The sequence below is a fragment of the Bombina bombina genome, chromosome 5, assembly GCF_027579735.1.
Source record: "Bombina bombina isolate aBomBom1 chromosome 5, aBomBom1.pri, whole genome shotgun sequence".
Classification (NCBI taxonomy): Eukaryota; Metazoa; Chordata; class Amphibia; order Anura; family Bombinatoridae; genus Bombina; species Bombina bombina.
The window spans coordinates 965,906,696-965,925,048 of record NC_069503.1 but is presented as its reverse complement, the minus strand read 5'-3'; the positions used below and the strand labels follow the sequence as shown (position 1 = coordinate 965,925,048).

The following is an 18,353-nucleotide window of genomic DNA, read 5'->3' as shown; positions in this document are numbered from 1 at the left end:
CCACGGTGGAACAGAGGACATGTCCACTAGGTCTGCATACCAAGTCCTGCGTGGCCACGCAGGAGCTATCAGAATTACCGAAGCTCTCTCCTGCTCGATTCTGGCAACCAGACGTGGAAGGAGAGGAAACGGTGGAAATACATAAGCCCGATTGAAGGACCAAGGCACTGCTAGAGCATCAATCAGTACCGCCTTGGGATCCCGGGACCTGGACCCGTAACGAGGAAGTTTGGCATTCATCTTATTTGATTTATCCTGAGGCAGGGCATGACCTTTCCCTCCAGTGATGTCTGAAATAATCTCCTTCAGTTCAGACCTGAATAGGGTCTTACCTTTGAAAGGAATGTTCAAAAGTTTAGATTTATATGACACATCAGCAGACAAGGACTTAAGCCATAACGCCCTGCGTGCTAAAATGGCAAAACCTGAATTATTTGCCGCCAATTTAGCCAGTTGAAAAGTGGCATCTGTAATAAAATAATTAGCCAACTTAAGTGCCTTAATTCTGTCCATAATTTCCTCTAATGGAGTCTCCACTGAAGAGCCTCTTCTAGAGCCTCAAACCAGAAAGCAGCTGCAGTTGTTACAGGAACAATGCACACAATAGGTTGGAGAGAAAAACCTTGATGAACAAAAATTTTCTTCAGGAGACCCTCTAATTTTTAATCCATAGGATCTTTGAAAGCACAACTGTCCTCGATAGGTATAGTTGTACGCTTAGACAGAGTAGAAATAGCTCCCTCCACCTTAGGAACTGTCTGCCATGAGTCCCTTATGGTATCAGATATGGGAAACATTTTCTTAAAAACAGGAGGGGGAGTGAACGGAATACCTGGTCTATCCCACGCCTTAGCAATAATATTCACAATCCTCTTAGGGACTGGAAAAACATCAGTGTAAACAGGAACCTCTAAGTATCTATCCATTTTACACAATTTCTCTGGGACCACTATAGGGTCACAATCATCTAGAGTTGCTAATACCTCCCTAAGCAATAAGCGGAGGTGTTCAAGCTTAAATTTAAAGGCCGTCATATCAGAATCTGTCTGAGGAAGTGTCTTTCCTGAATCAGAAATTTCTCCCTCAGATAACAAATCCTTCGCCCCTTCAGAGCATTGTGAGGGTATATCAGAAACGGCTACTTAAGCATTTTTCCTTAACCCAGAGCTGTCCTGCTTTTCTTGTAAACCAGGCAGTTTGGACAAAACCTCAGTGAGGGTTGTATTCATAACTGTGGCCATGTCTTGTAAAGTAAATGAATGTAATGCACTAGAGGTACTTGGCGTCACTTGTGCGGGCATTACTGGTTGTGACACTTGGGGAGAGCTAGATGGCGAACCCTCATTTACTTCTGACTGAGAATCATCTATTGCTCCATTTTTAAGTGCTAATATATGTTCTTTATAATTTATAGACATATCAGTACATTTGGGACACATTCTAAGAGGGGGTTCCACAATGGCATCCAAACATATTGAACAAGGATTTTCCTTGGTATCAGACATGTTAAACAGGCTAGTAATGTAACAATCAAGCTTGGAAAACACTGTAATCAAAGTAAATAACACATAGAAATAAAACGGTACTGTGCCTTTAAGAGAAAAAAAGCTGCACAAGTTCTGCAAAACAGTGTAAAAAAGCAGTAAACTTAACAAATTTTTTACAGTATTATCTTACAGCCTTAGTAACTTTGCACAACTATGCAAATAAACAATTAACCCCTTAATGGCAAAACCGGATTGAAAAAACATCAAAATCGGTAAAAAAAAAGACTTTCAGCATCTTGCCACAGCTCTGCTGTGGCGCCTACCTGCCCTTCAGAACGATTTGTGGGGAAAAAACCTCCTTTACAGCAGGAGCAGTTGGATGACTCTTAAGGAAAAGAAACTGCACAACTGAGGCGCGAAAATAGGCCCCTCCCACCTCACTCAATGTTTTGAGGCCTATTAGAAAAACACCTGAGTGTCTCTTAATTAACCATGTGGGTTAAAACGCCCTAACAAAAGCCACAAAGACCCCTTCAGTCCCTTCAAAAAAACGTTATAAATGCATCATTTACTTGAACAAACAAAAAAGTTTTTTGTTTTTGTTTGTTTAACAGTGTCACCAGTAACAAATGAGCCCTTCAAGCAAGCTGAAATTCTTATCCAAGTGTCTGAATACAGCTTACCCTTTCCCCATGGGGATATTGCCAGCTCTTTCTAGAATAAACACAGTCTGTCTAGAAAAATATAGACTCAACATACCTCATATGCAGCTTAGCATGCAAACCGTTCCCCCAACTGAAGTTTTCCTGTACTCTTCAGTCCTTGTGAGAACAGCAGTGGATCTTAGTTACAAAGTGCTAAGATCATAATCCTCCTTGCAGAAATCTTCATCTCCTTTTCTGCCAAAGAGTAAATAGTACACACCGGCACCATTTAAAATAACAAACTTTTGCTTGAGAAATAAAAAACGAACATTTTTGTCACCACACTCGCTCTGCACTTCCTAGTTACTTAGAGTAGGCAAAGAGAATGACTGGGGGGTGGAGTTAAGGGGGGAGCTATATAGGCAGCTCTGCTGTGGGTGCTCTCTTTGCCACTTCCTGTAGGGGAGGAGAATATCCCACAAGTAAGGATGAATCCGTGGACTCGATACATCTTACAAGAGAAAGACCAGCAACATAGAGAAGTGTGAATGGAGTGTAGGAGATTTAAATTAAATTAATTTAGCACCCTCAAACAAATATGAAGTATGGTAAAAGCAACTAATATATTCCAGTTGTTTCTACCGAGCAATAGTGAATGCAGCTGTTACATTTTAAAATGATTGTGTTCAGCCCCATGTGTATAAATCACACCTATATAAACTCTCATGTTTAAATGAGTCTCTTACTGGATGTGTTCGTGCTTCTGTCTATATTTACATAATCACAAATATCTGGTAAATCTTTATGCATATTAGAAGCATAAACTTTCTTCATTGCAGTCCTCATTGAGATTGAGGGTATTACATTTAATTACTACATAATCATTTTAAGGAATAAAGATAGCCACAGAGGTAGTTGATAATAGTGATAATTTAGTTATGAATTTAAAACATAATTTAGCTTTAAGAAATGTGCCCACAGATGAATGACAACAGCAAATAATGAGATAAGGGTACCCTGTGGTATAAGGCACTATGTCATAGGTGCATTGAGGACCACAATGGTCTGGTGCATAATGTTATTTAAAGGCCAAATGATGGACCCTAATGACTGAGATTTTTTTTAAAAATCAACCCCATTTAGACATACAGCTACAATTAAGAAGCTACACATGTAGCTTCAGAGCACATTCGGCTGCAGGCTCGCACGAGCTGAGAGTTTAGAAGCAGCCGTCATCAGACCACTGTCTCTTAACCTATACGCCAACTACTAAGTGGTGTATTTCAATCTCTCTGGACTTCTCCAATCAGAGAGATTGACAGCCCCTCCTCACGCACAGCCAATTTGTGTTGCACAAGAGGCAAAGTGAGCATTATAATTGCAATGCTGGGTGGAGAGGGATGGAGATGTCCGCATGTGTCCATCGGGGGGGGGGGGGGGGTTAGTAAATCTAGCCCATAATATGAACTATTGATATAAAAGCATTTAAGAGGTTAAGGATTAATTAAAAGTGGGGATTGAAGCCTATTAGTAAACATGAGTTTTAAAGTTTGCAAACAAATCCCTGAGCTACAATATAAATTCAGAAGACTTTACATTTCAAATGCAAAATAGTTTTGAAAGATTTAAATCTTGCTGTGATTTATAAATCTTGAGGCCTTATTGTGCTGGGTAATTTGTAGCATAGATGAGGAGGGGCTGTCTTGCTGCTTTTATATAGATTCACAAGCCCACCAGATCGAACCTGAATTGTCTTCTGTGTCATCAAATTCAACACTGAACGTATGACCACTGTTCAAGATAACTTTTGCCGATCCTGGGTCATAACGGACATGAAGAGGTTGTAAAGTGGAGTCATATTTAGCATTTTGTGTTGCAATATCAATGGGGGATTGACGTTCTCCGTTAGCAGCAGGGAACCATTCGTGCCACAAGTCTGGACCTGGATTTAATTTAAAACAACAGATTAAATAAAATTGAATTAATTGTATTGAAATAATTAGCAAAACATGTTAAATGATTATTAAGAATACGGTATATATTTTAGACATTTTCATGTATCTCAAAAACATAATTTATGCTTACCTGATAAATTTATTTCTCTTGTGGTGTATCCAGTCCACGGATCATCCATTACTTGTGGGATATTCTCCTTCCCAACAGGAAGTTGCAAGAGGATCACCCACAGCAGAGCTGCTATATAGCTCCTCCCCTAACTGCCATATCCAGTCATTCGACCGAAAACAAGCAGAGAAAGGAGAAACCATAGGGTGCAGTGGTGACTGTAGTTTAAAATTAAAAAATACCTGCCTTAAAATGACAGGGCGGACCGTGGACTGGATACACCACAAGAGAAATAAATTTATCAGGTAAGCATAAATTATGTTTTCTATTGTAAGGTGTATCCAGTCCACGGATCATTCATTACTTGTGGGATACCAATACCAAAGCTAAAGTACACGGATGAAGGGAGGGACAAGGCAGGTAATTAAACGGAAGGTACCACTGCCTGTAAAACCTTTCTCCCAAAAATAGCCTCTGAAGAAGCAAAAGTATCAAATTTGTAGAATTTTGAAAAAGTATGAAGCGAAGACCAAGTCGCCGCCTTGCAAATCTGTTCAACAGAAGCCTCATTTTTAAAGGCCCATGTGGAAGCCACCGTTCTAGTAGAATGAGCTGTAATCCTTTCTGGAGGCTGCTGGCCAACAGTCTCATAGGCTAAGCGAATTATGCTTCTTAGCCAAAAAGAAAGAGAGGTTGCCGAAGCCTTTTGACCTCTCCTCTGTCCAGAGTAGACAACAAACAAAGCAGATGTTTGACGAAAATCTTTAGTAGCTTGTAAGTAAAACTTTAAAGCACGAACCACGTCCAGATTGTGTAATAGACGTTCCTTCTTTGAAGAAGGATTAGGACACAATGATGGAACAACAATCTCTTGATTGATATTCTTATTAGATACCACCTTAGGTAAAAACTCAGGTTTGGTACGCAGAACTACCTTATCTGCATGGAAGATCAGATAAGGAGAATCACATTGTAAGGCAGATAACTCGGAAACTCTACGAGCCGAGGAAATAGCTACCAAAACAAGAACTTTCCAAGATAAAAGTTTGATATCTATGGAATGAAGAGGTTCAAACGGAACCCCCTGAAGAACTTTAAGAACCAAACTTAAGCTCCAAGGTGGAGCAACAGGTTTAAACACAGGCTTGATTCTAACTAAAGCCTGAAAAAATGCCTGATCGTCTGGGACATCCGCCAGACGCTTGTGCAAAAGAATAGATAGTGCAGAAATCTGTCCCTTTAAGGAACTAGTTGACAATCCTTTCTCCAATCCTTCTTGGAGAAAAGATAATATCCTGGGAATCCTGACCTTACTCCATGAGTAGCCCTTGGATTCACACCAATAAAGATATTTACGCCATATCTTATGATAGATTTTCCTGGTGACAGGCTTTCGTGCCTGAATTAAGGTATCAATAACTGACTCGGAGAAACCTCGCTTTGATAAAATCAAGGGTTCAATCTCCAGGCAGTCAGCCTCAGATAAATTAGTTTGGATGGTTGAAAGGACCTTGAAGTAGAAGGTCCTGTCTCAGCGGCAGAGTCCATGATGGAAAGGATGACATGTCCACCAGATCTGCATACCAAGTCCTGCGTGGCCACGCAGGCGCTATCAAGGTCACCGATGCTCTCTCCTGCTTGATCTTGGCAATCAGACGAGGGAGCAGAGGAAACGGTGGAAACACATAAGCCAGGTTGAAGGACCAAGGCGCTGCTAGAGCATCAGCGTTGCCTTGGGGTCCCTGGACCTGGATCCGTAACAAGGAAGCTTGGTGTTCTGGCGAGACGCCATGAGATCCAGTTCTGGTTTGCCCCAACGATGAACCAATTGTGCAAACACCTCCGGATGGAATTCCCACTCCCCCGGATGAAAATTCTGTCGACTTAGAAAATCCGCCTCCCAGTTCTCTACACCTGGGATATGGATAGCTGATAGGTGGCAAGAGTGAATCTCCGCCCAGCGAATTATCTTTGAGACTTCTAACATCACTAGGGAACTCCTTGTTCCCCCTTGATGGTTGATGTAAGCCACAGTCATGATGTTGTCCGAATGAAATCTGATGAACCTCATTGTCGCTAGCTGAGGCCAAGCCTGAAGAGCATTGAATATCGCTCTTAGTTCCAGAATGTTTACTGGAAGGAGTGACTCCTCCTGAGTGCACGATCCCTGAGCCTTCAGGGAGTTCCAGACTGCACACCAACCTAGAAGGCTGGCATCTGTCGTTACAATTGTCCAATCTGGCCTGCGAAAGGTCATACCTTTGGACAGATGGACCCGAGATAGCCACCAGAGAAGAGAATCCCTGGTCTCTTGATCCAGATTTAGTAGAGGGGACAAATCTGTGTAATCCCCATTCCACTGACTGAGCATGCAGAGTTGCAGCGGTCTGAGATGTAGGCGTGCAAACGGCACTATGTCCATTGCCGCTACCATTTAGCAGATTACTTCCATGCACTGAGCCACCGAAGGGCGAGGAATGGAATAAAGAACACGGCAGGAATTTAGAAGTTTTGATAACCTGGACTCCGTCAGGTAAATTTTCATTTCTACAGAATCTATCAGAGTCCCTAGGAAGGAAACTCTTGTGAGGGGGGATAGAGAACTCTTTTCCTTGTTCACCTTCCACCCATGCAACCTCAGAAATGCCAACACTATGTCCGTATGAGACTTGGCAACTTGGAAGTTTGATGCCTGAATCAGGATGTCGTCTAAATAAGGGGCCAATGCTATGCCCCGCGGCCTTAGGACCGCCAGAAGCGACCCCAGAACCTGGGGCTGTAGCTAACCCAAAGGGAAGAGCTACAAACTGGTAATGCCTGTCTAGGAAGGCAAACCTGAGAAACCGATGATGATCTTTGTGTATCGGAATGTGAAGATAAGCATCCTTTAAATCCACTGTAGTCATGTATTGACCCTCCTGGATCATAGGTAGGATGGTACGAATAGTCTCCATCTTGAATGATGGAACTCTGAGGAATTTGTTTAAGATCTTTAGATCCAAAATTGGTCTGAAGGTTCCGTCTTTTTTGGAAACCACAAATAGATTTGAGTAAAATCCCTGTCCCTGTTCCTCCTTTGGAACTGGATGGATCACTCCCATAACTAGGAGGTCTTGTACACAGTGTAAGAACGCCTCTCTCTTTATCTGGTTTGCAGATAGTTGAGAAAGGTGAAATCTTCCTTTTGGGGGGGAAGCCTTGAAGTCCAGACCGTCTTGGACTGAGCAAAAATTCCCTCTTGTTTTGCATTAGAGGAAGTTGATGCCGCACTTGCCTTGAAGTTTCGAAAGGCACAAAAATTAGACTGTTTGGCCCTTGATTTGGACCTATCCTGAGGAAGGGCATGACCTTTTCCTCCAGTGATATCAGCAATAATCTCCTTCAAACCAGGCCCGAATAGGGTCTGCCCCTTGAAGGGAATGTTAAGCAGCTTAGACTTTGAAGTAATGTCAGCTGACCATGATTTAAGCCATAGCGCTCTGCGCGCCTGGATAGCAAAACCAGAATTCTTAGCCGTTAGTTTAGTCAAATGAACAATGGCATCAGAAACAAAAGAATTGGCTAGCTTAAGTGCTCTAAGCTTGTCAAGTATGTCATCCAATGGAGTCGCTACCTGTAAAGCCTCTTCCAGAGACTCAAACCAGAAAGCCGCAGCAACAGTGACAGGAGCAATGCATGCAAGGGGCTGTAGGATAAAACCTTGTTGAATAAACATTTTCTTAAGGTAACCCTCTAACTTTTTATCCATTGGATCTAAGAAAGCACAACTGTCCTCGACAGGGATAGTAGTACGCTTTGCTAGAGTAGAAACTGCTCCCTCCACCTTAGGAACTGTCTGCCATAAGTCCCGTGTGGTGGCGTCTATTGGAAACATTTTTCTAAAAATAGGAGGGGGAGAGAACGGCACACCTGGTCTATCCCATTCCTTAGTAATAATTTCTGTAAACCTTTTAGGTATTGGAAAAATATCAGTGCACACCGGCACTGCATAGTATTTATCCAGTCTACACAATTTATCTGGCACTGCAATTGTATCACAGTCATTCAGAGCAGCTAAAACCTGCCTGAGTAACACGCGGAGGTGTTCAAGCTTAAATTTAAATGTAGAGATATCAGAATCAGGTTGCATCATCTTCCCTGAGTCAGAAACATCACCCACAGAAAGAAGCTCTCCTTCTTCAGCTTCTGCATATTGTGAGGCAGTATCAGACATAGCTCTTAAAGCGTCAGTATGCTCTGTATTTCGTCTAACTCCAGAGCTATTTTGCTTTCCTCTAAATTCAGGTAGTCTGGCTAATACTGCTGACAGTGTATTATCCATGACTGCCGCCATGTCTTGTAAAGTAAACGCTATGGGCGCCCTAGATGTACTTGGCGCCATTTGAGCGTGAGTCCCTTGAGCGGGAGTCAAAGGATCTGACACGTGGGGAGAGTTAGTCGGCATAACTTCCCCCTTGTCAGATTCCTCTGGTGATAAATTTTTTAAAGACAGAATATGATCTTTATTGCTTAAAGTGAAATCAGTACATCTGGTACACATTCTAAGAGGGGGTTCCACAATGGCTTTTAAATATAATGAACAAGGAATTTCCTCTATGTCAGACATGTTTTTACAGACTAGCAAGCTTGGAAAACACTTTAAATCAAGTTAACAAGCAAATATAAGAAACTGTACTGTGCCTTTAAGAGAAACAAATTTTGTCAGAATTTGAAAAACAGTGAAAAAAGGTAGTAAATCAAACAAAATTTTTACAGTGTGTATAATAAGCTAACAGAGCATTGCACCAACTTGCAAATGGATGATTAACCCCTTAGATCAAAAACCAGATAAAAAAAAACGATATAGACATTTTTTAACAGTCACACCAAACTGCCACAGCCTTGCTGTGGGCCTACCTTCCCCAACAAACGATTTTGGAAAGCCTAAGAGCCCTTTAGAGATGTCCTATAGCATTCAGGGGACTCCTGGAGGAAGCTGGATGTCTCAGTCTGTAAAAGTTACTGCGCAAAAAAGCGCTAAATTAGGCCCCTCCCACTCATAGTAACACAGTGGAAAGCCTCAGTAAACTGTTTCTAGGCAAATTTAAGCCAGCCATGTGGAAAAAACTAGGCCCCAATAAAGTTTTATCACCAAAGTATATATAAAAACGTTTAAACATGCCAGCAAACGTTTTATATTGTAAATATAAAAGAGTATTACCTCAGAAAGTAAGCATGATACCAGTCGCTATTAAATCACTGTATTCAGGTTTACCTTACATAAATTTGGTATCAGCAGCATTTTCTAGCATTCACATCTTCTAGAAAAAATCTTAACTGCACATACCTCATAGCAGGATAACCTGCACGCCATTCCCCCGCTGAAGTTACCTCTCTCTTCAGTCATGTGTGAGAACAGCAATGGATCTTAGTTACAACCTGCTAAGATCATAGAAATCACAGGCAGATTCTTCTATTTTTCTGCCTGGGACAAAATAGTACAACTCCGGTACCATTTAAAAATAACAAACTTTTGATTGAAGCAAGATAACAGCTACATTTCATCACTTTCCTCTTACTACCTCCATGCTTGTTGAGAGTTGCAAGAGAATGACTGGATATGGCAGTTAGGGGAGGAGCTATATAGCAGCTCTGCTGTGGGTCATCCTCTTGCAACTTCCTGTTGGGAAGGAGAATATCCCACAAGTAATGGATGATCCGTGGACTGGATACACCTTACAAGAGAAACACTATATAAATATTTTTAAATGTATAGCTCAAATATTTATGTAGCTACATTGTAATATCTACAGTAATATGCAAATATTTTAGGAAATGAAAGATGCCCATTATTATGATACTGGATATGTGTCCAATAATTTTCCCTAGATTTATATAGACCTGATGGGGTGGCAACATTTAAATGGGTGTAAAAGTTCCTTTTGTAGAGCATTATTTGAAAAAAATAATAAATATATAGATAAAGCTGGATACCCAGTAAAAATGCATTGCCACAACTTAGAAGGCTCCAGTAAGACAATGGTGAATGTTATATGTATGCATCCACTAGGCATGGGGCGAAATTTCAGAATTTGGCATTTTAGCAAAGGAATTCAGAATTCCAAAATTCCACCCATACAGAGGGGCCAATTTACTAATGTGCGGGCGGACATGATCTGCTGTAGCGGATCATGTCCGCCCCACATCGATAAATGCCGACAGCACTAGAAATGCTTGTGCAATGCCGCTCCCTGCACATTCGCGGCCAATCGGCTGCTAGCAGGGGGTGTCAATAAACCCGATCGTATCCGATCAGGCTGAATGCTGTCTGCCGCCTCAGAGGTGGAGGACGAGTTAAGGAGCAGCGGTGTAACGACCGCTGCTTCTTAACTTTTGCTTCAGGCGGACCTGAAGTGGAGTGGGTCAGAAGCAGCATCCGCTGTTTCATAAATCGACCCCCTTAGTATCCACCAATCAGCTGTGCGATAATGTTTAAAACAAGAAAGGCCATATTTACAATAGATATTAAAATGGTTGCTGAAAAGATAACTGAATTTTTTTTTTAATTGAAGTCAGCACCTTTCACAAAGTATCTTGGGGCACGGAAAAGGGAATTAGCCAGGTCCCAATATCATATTCCAAAATTCAAACGGATTTCCAGCCTCCAAGTCATAGTTTAAAAGACCTTTATTGTTTTATGCAGGGTCCATACACGTTTCAAGCCAGCAATTGGTTCTTAGACATGTCATGACTAAGAACCAATTGCTGGTTTGAAACGTTGTTTTTTTGTATGGACCCTGCATAAAACAATGAAGGTCTTTTAAACTATGACTTGGAGGCTGGAAATCCGTTTGAATTTTGCTGAAAAGATAACGCCATCCAGAAATGTACAAAGTTGTCAGAGTTTAATTGTATTTATGTCAAATAATGACAGAGGAATGTTGTTTTTGGCTTCCATTAAAGTCAATAGGAGCCAAAAACCCATTATTTTGCTCTGTTTACATTCAGCCCATGAACGACTTACACCTTACTGTACGCTGTCGCTAATGGATGCAAGTCCTTGTCTTCCTCTGCTAAGTGTAAAACACACATATTACATTTAATCATACAGTATATATAAGATGAAAATATGAATATAAAATATATTAAATTTTGAAATACTATAAAGCAATAAAGTTTTCATAATTATATAAATCAGATATTGTTCAATACCACAAATATTTATTTTTTTAACTTAACAGTCTGACATAAATGTAATTAGTTTATTAAGTATTTTAAATATATTTACATGTCTATTGCAGTTGAGTGGATCACAAGCGAAGGTATCACATGCACAACAAATCTTTTACACTATGGGGCCGATTTATCATGGCCCGAATGGGGACAAGTACCTCTGTTTCCCGCAAAATGAGAGTTAGGAAGCAGCGGTCTTAAGACTGCTGCTCCTTAACTCGTACGCTGCCTCTGAGGTTGCGGACATCAATCAGCCCAATCGCATACGATGGGGTTGATTGACATACCCTGCTAGCGGCCAATCTACAGGGGGCGGCATTGCACAAGCAGTTCACCAGAACTGCTTGTGCAATGTTAAATGCCGACAGCGCATGCTGTTGGCATTCAGCGATGTCTGGCAGACATGATACGCTACAGCATATCATGTCCTCTAGACATTGATAAATCAGCCTCTATGAGTCTAGAGTTGCTAAGCAACATACTCTTAGATACTATTTTTTATAAGACAAACTACTAGTTCTGTGCACTTGTAAAACTGAATGAGGAACTATCTCAACCTAGTGAAATATGGAAATTGGTAACACCATTTTAACGGTTTAATGCTTTGTGGCCACAACACTTTTTAAATTGTTATTTTATTTTTTACTTCTATGTCCCTTTAATGCAAATATAATATGCTCTAATTATTTGCAGCATGTAATTTTTCCATTAGGTTTTTCCTTTAACGCTTATGTTTTTCTTAATACATTATTCAATAAAGCAAAGTATCTTCATACTTGTGTGGATTAACACAGAAACTGGAAAGACTGCAAAAAGAATGACAATACTAACGAATATTTATGATTGTTTTAATTTAAATAGGCTTGATAATGACCATAGTTATTACACAAAAAGAAGACACTAATATGGACACTTGATAAAAAAAATGACAGTATCTTACAGAATATGTCCTTCTGAAATTGTTTACTAGTTTACTGAAATGTCGAAGGTTGCCGTTATTACCCTCCACAAGTCTGAAAGGAAATGCTAGCAATTAGATAAGAATTCACTTATCAGTATGAAACACAGCAACACCAAAGGCAGCATTTGTACATACTGATATTGGAAATTACATATTTTCAGGAACTTATGCAAACACAAGGTTACACATTAGCTCTTAAACTCGCATAACTATAGAATATTGCTAAGAAAAGACAGCCAGAAAATAACAACATTGATTATTCTGAACAGGACAAGTTTCTTAAACATGTTGCATTACAAGCAGCAGACAACTGACTATCACTAAAGAAATATTTCAATTTAGACTAGCAGAATGGAAGAGAGATAGAGGAGAGAGTGTGAGAGAGAGAGAGAGAGAGAGAGAGGAGAGAGAGAGGAGAGAGAGGAGAGGGAGAGAGGAGAGAGTGTGAGAGAGAGAGAGAGAGAGAGAGAGGAGAGAGAGACAGGAGTGAGAGAGAGAGAGAGAGAGAGAGGAGAGAGAGACAGGAGTGAGAGAGAGAGAGAGAGAGAGAGAGAGAGAGAGGAGAGAGAGAGGAGAGAGAGGAGAGGGAGAGAGGAGAGAGTGTGAGAGAGAGAGAGAGAGAGAGAGAGAGGAGAGAGAGAGAGGAGAGAGAGGAGAGGGAGAGAGGAGAGAGTGTGAGTGAGAGAGAGAGAAAGAGAGATAGAGAGAGAGAGAGAGAGAGAGAGAGAGAAGAGAGAGAGGAGAGGAGAGAAAAGAGAGAGAGAGGAGAGAAGAGAGAGTATAATTCTACCTATTATCACTGTAGTGATTGTTTATTTTCACTGTCACTGTCTATTAAATTTAGGAAGCTTTATGAGACTAGCTAGAGATTCTCTACTTACCATTGTGCTCTGCATATCCCCAGCTTTGCATACTCCTGGAACTGTCCTGTGAAGCAGTAATAATGAGATGCCGACACTGACGTTCTCTAGAAGTCTGCCTGTGTTGTATGATAACCTGATAACCAAGTACAGATGCATTGCCTCTTTCAAAATCTGCCAGAGACGCACCTCTTGCGGGCAGTGCAGTTAGTGGGAAGTGGCCTAATAATGCTTCAGTCACACCTGTGCATTTATTTGATCCCTGCCTGCTGCTTTTGCTTTAATGCACACAAAGAAGTGCAATTAAATATGATAGTCATTCAGGATTCCAATCTTGTCCAATATATAACTTAATATAGGCGATTTCAATTAAATAAATGATGCTTTCTATGCTTTTCTTTGCTTGTGATTGCATACTTTATGGCAGGTTTTTTAATTCTGCTTTATGTACAACCCACATAACAATGTGCAACTTATATGCTTTTAAGTATTACTTATAAGTAAAAAGAATTAAATGTCTGCAGGGCATGAGGTCTGCACAGACTGTATTAGTTTATGGAAACTTACTTTTTTTCCCCTCCCATATTACTGTTTTAAGATATTAAAACAAAAATATACAGATTCCCCCCCCCCCCACCCCAGTATATGCTATAGATTTCACTACTTTATATTTTATCCAGTTAGCGATACCATACTGCTAGATTACGAGTTATGTGCACTATAGGGAAATTAACGAACGCAACAAAAGTTATTAAACCCTCTATAGCGCAGTCGTTATAAGTTTTCAAACAGCCGGCTTTTGCGTGTTATATGGTGGTTTTAAGCTCCATACCGCACACAATTCAAACGCTGTTTTGACGTGCATCAATGGGGAAAAGGTGTCAGAAAAAAAACACCTGAAGGGCGGAATGAAAAGCTCCGTAACACAGCCCCATTGATGTCTATGGGGAAAAAAAGTTATGTTTAAACCTAACACCCTCCTAACATAAACCCCACGTCTAAACACCCCTAATCTGCTGCCCCTGACATCGCCGAGCGGCATTGCCCTACAAAAGGCCTATTGGTAGTTTATTCTAGATTAGGTTTTTTATTTTGGGGTGTTTTTTTTTTTTTTTTAAATGGGAATTAGAATAGGAATAATTTTTATTATTTTTGATCATTTGTTTGTTATTTTGTGTAATGTAGTTTTTTCGTTTTGGGGTGGTTTTTTATTTTTAGATTAGAGCTTGGGCATTTCATAAAAGAGCTGAATGCCCTTTTAAGGGCAGGAAAAAGAGCTAAATGCCCTTTTAAAGGGGAATGCCCATACAAATGCCCTTTTCAGGGCAATGGATATATTAGGTTTTACTTTATTTTTATTTTGTGGGTTTGGGGGTGGGGGTTTGTATACTGTTAGGGGGTGTTTGTTTTGTTTTGTAGAAAAAGAGCAGTTAACTTTAGGGCAATGCCCTACAGAAGGCCATTTTATGGGCCCACAAAGAAGCCCTTTTAAGGGCCCTTGGTAGTTTATTTTAGATTAGGCTTTTTTATTTTGGGGTGGGTTTTTTACTTTTTTAAAGCTAAAATTACAATTTTTTCTGCGTTAAAACACGAACGCACAACTTGTAATCTAGGTGATAGTTTGTTGCTGTGGCCACAATGTTGTAATGAATATAATACGTCTGTAGTAATGTCATCTGTGCATCGGTATTGTAGGTATTGCATTGCATCCCTCCTTGGCATCCTCAGGGTTAACCTTAGCCTTACCCTAATTACCATAATGTTGCAACTCACTAGCCAATGAGATGTGTGAAAGGCAATATTCATGGTCAATGAGTTCTTGGTGTAGACAAGATATTCAGCTATGACATTGCTGCCACTATATGGATGCTAAGAATATTAAAGCCGTGAAAAGGTGGACATACCCCATTCCCCAGCAGCACAAAAACATTAGCATCTATATATACAGAGCATGAATTATAATACAATATCGTTGTACATTGTCTACACTGCTGTAATTATTCTGCTCAGAAATATTTCATACAGTGTGCATGCTCTCCGACCATGATCGCTGCTTGTATCTTGTTTATGTGCTATGTGTGGTATATAAAGTTTTATTGCATGTCTCTTTTATCTCTACTATCAGTAAATTATAATAACCCTTAATTTTTTTTAAAGTTACTCCTAATTTCTTAATACTAGTATTTATAACTCTCATTTCTATTTAAATAACTGCATGAGCTTATACTTATTTTTTAAGTTACAATTTGTATGTCCTTTTTAACCAAACAATATTGATTCATACTGGAGGAAGTGAGGTTACCTCCAAAATATTTTTAATATGAAATGTGAGTTCAATAACAATTATCACTACATACTGTTAGTTTTCCAGAGGCATATGCACATACAGTATGTTGTGAGCGCCCGTGCACCAGTATACAGATACAGATACAATACTTATCACCAGTAGCTCTCTGAGCAGGAATAGTGGTGCATGAGTCTATCCAGCATATGTGTGTATGCCACTGAAAAACAGCATTTTAGCATTTTTTGCTAATTGAAGTATATAGTATATTCAAAATTGAAATAAATCCATGCACATTTAAATTTTGACCTTTCTATCCTTTAAGGACACCAATATTATTGTACTTAAAAAACATAACAATGTCACATAGCGCTTCCTCTTCTGCCCTTTTAGCTAAAGACAACGCTCCCTCCCAACATCAATCAAATACCAGGCATATGGATATGTAAAAAGCTTCTTCTTTATTACCAATTGATTAAAAACTTATGTACAAAAATACAGGTACTGAGAACAAAAATTCAGTATGCAATGGGATAGTGGCTATCCCATTATACCTGTATGAACATGTGTATATGTTTTTAACCAATTTGTAATAATGAAGACGTTTTTTACATATGTATACGTGTTGTGGTGTTTTTTGAACGGTGACAGCGGAGACAGTTGATCTAAATTATTGTACTTAAAGGGCCACTAAAGTCAAAATAAACTTTAATTAAGAAGGCCCATTTATCAAGCTCCGAAATGCTTGAGGGCCCGTGTTTCTGGCGAGCCTGCAGGCTCGCCAGAAACACCAGTTATGAAGCACCAGTCTAAAGAGGTCAGTCGGACCTGATCAGCACTGTCGGATCAGGTCCGACAGATCTTTAATAAATAGGCCTCATGGTTTTCATGTTATACTATCATAACTAATTCAGTAGAAAGAGCAAATATTTTCAACAATTATCAGGCTAAACGTGATTTCTGAGAGCAGATACTGCTGCCTCAGCTTTCTCAGGAAGAGATATGTAAAATAAATCTATATCTTGTGGCAAGGAAAGGTAACCAAGCTGATTAAAATGATACCTTCTGGCAAGGCACCTGGCCTTGGTAACTTGTCTAACAAATATTATAATCTTCTCCTCAACCTCCTCTGCTGACAAACGGGGCAGTGTGATGATATTTTGCTGATTTGGTCCAAGATTTAAATAATGCCCCCACAGTCTAAACCCAACTATAGTCAGTTGTCTCAAAGACTGAAGTTCTGACTGACAGCATACGCTGTCTGCATTTATCATTGCACAAGCAGTTCTTGTGAACTGCTGGTGCAATGCCACCCCCTTCAGATTCGCAGCCAATCGTCCGCTAGCAGGGGGTGTCAATCAACACGATCGCATTTAATTGGGTTGATTTCTGTCTGCGGCCTCAGAACAGGCGGACAAGTTATGGAGCTGCGGTCTTTAGACCGCTGCTTCATAACTTCTGTTTCCGGAGAGCCTGAAGACTTGCACGACAACAGGGGCATCAAGCTCCATAAGGAGCGTTATAAATTGGCCCCACTATAGGATGTGATCTAATGATAAGCTCATAGGTGATTAGAGAACACAATAAAGACTGGCTTGTGATTGAATTAAAGCTGTTGATATGAATATTCAGGTAATTAATAAAAAAAAGGTTATCTTATTATGAAGCAATCAGTTCTGATATAATAAATCAGTTCTGTTATAGTATATATATTAAAGTTACAAGATCATATATACTCAGCATGTCAAGTACACCCTGTTCCAAATTATTATGCAAATTCTATTTCAGTGTCACAAAGATTAAAAAAAATTCTTCAGTTTAACTCATGGATGGCATTGTGTCTCAGGGCTATTTTGATCACTGAAAACAATCTCGGACACCTGTGATAATTAGATTGCCAGGTGAGCCCAATTAAAGGAAAAACTACTAAAGGAGGGTGTTCCACATTATTAAGCAGAGCACCATTTTCAAGCAATATGGGGAAGAAAAAGGATCTCTCTGCTGCCGAAAAGAGTGAACTAGTTCAATGCCTTGGACGAGGTATGAAAACATTAGATATTTCACGAAAACTTAAGCGTGATCATCGCACTATTAAGAGATTTGTGGCTGATTCAGAGCACAGACGGGTTTGTGCAGATAAATGCACATTGAGGAAGATTTCTGCCAGATCCATGCATCGGATCAAGAGAGCAACTGCTAAAATACCATTACATAGCAGCAAACAGATATTTGAAGCTGCTGGTGCCTCTGGAGTCCCACGGACATCAAGGTGTAGAGTCCTCCAGAGTCTTGCAACTGTGCATAAACCTTCCATTCGGCCACCACTAACCAATGCTAACAAGCAGAAACGGCTGCATTGGACAGAAAAATACATGAAGACTAATTTTCAAACAGTCCTGTTCACTGATGAGTGCCGTGCAACCCTGGATGGTCCAGATGGATGGAGTAGTGGATGGTTGGTGGACGGCCACGCTGTTCCAACAAGGCTGCGACGTCAGCAAGGAGGTGGTGGAGTCAGTAAATATGCTGCAAACACAACAAATGACAATTTTCAGTTCTTTACAACCTATAAAGTGTTTTCAAACTTACTATGCGTAATAATTTGGAACAGTGCATTGTAAGTTTTTTATTTTGAAAAAAAATACTGTTATCATTAGGAGATTTGTTCAATAAAATTTGAATTGTACTCTTAATAGTTGATAACATGAGAATTATGCTGACTGTTGTTTACATCAATTATTTAGGTAAATGAGAAAGATATCATTGGCATAATAATTTGGAACAGGGGGTATATCTGTAACAAAAGAGCAGCATGTGTTTGTAAATATTTTCTGTGCCCAA

General features: G+C 40.0%; 1 protein-coding gene across 1 annotated transcript in view; it reads right to left on the bottom strand.

Annotated features, from left to right (window-relative positions):
- The window catches only part of LOC128661026 (carbonic anhydrase 13), a 55,427-nt gene extending 42,068 nt beyond the window's left edge, over positions 1-13,359 (bottom strand). Inside the window, exons 1-2 of the mRNA XM_053715171.1 lie at positions 13,250-13,359; positions 3,876-4,073 (exon numbers count right to left, since the gene is read on the bottom strand). Of these exons, the coding sequence (XP_053571146.1) occupies positions 3,876-4,073; positions 13,250-13,280 (229 nt within the window). The 5' untranslated portion in view covers positions 13,281-13,359. The remainder of the gene's footprint in view (positions 1-3,875; positions 4,074-13,249) is intronic.
- Between the last annotated feature and the right edge of the window lie 4,994 nt (positions 13,360-18,353).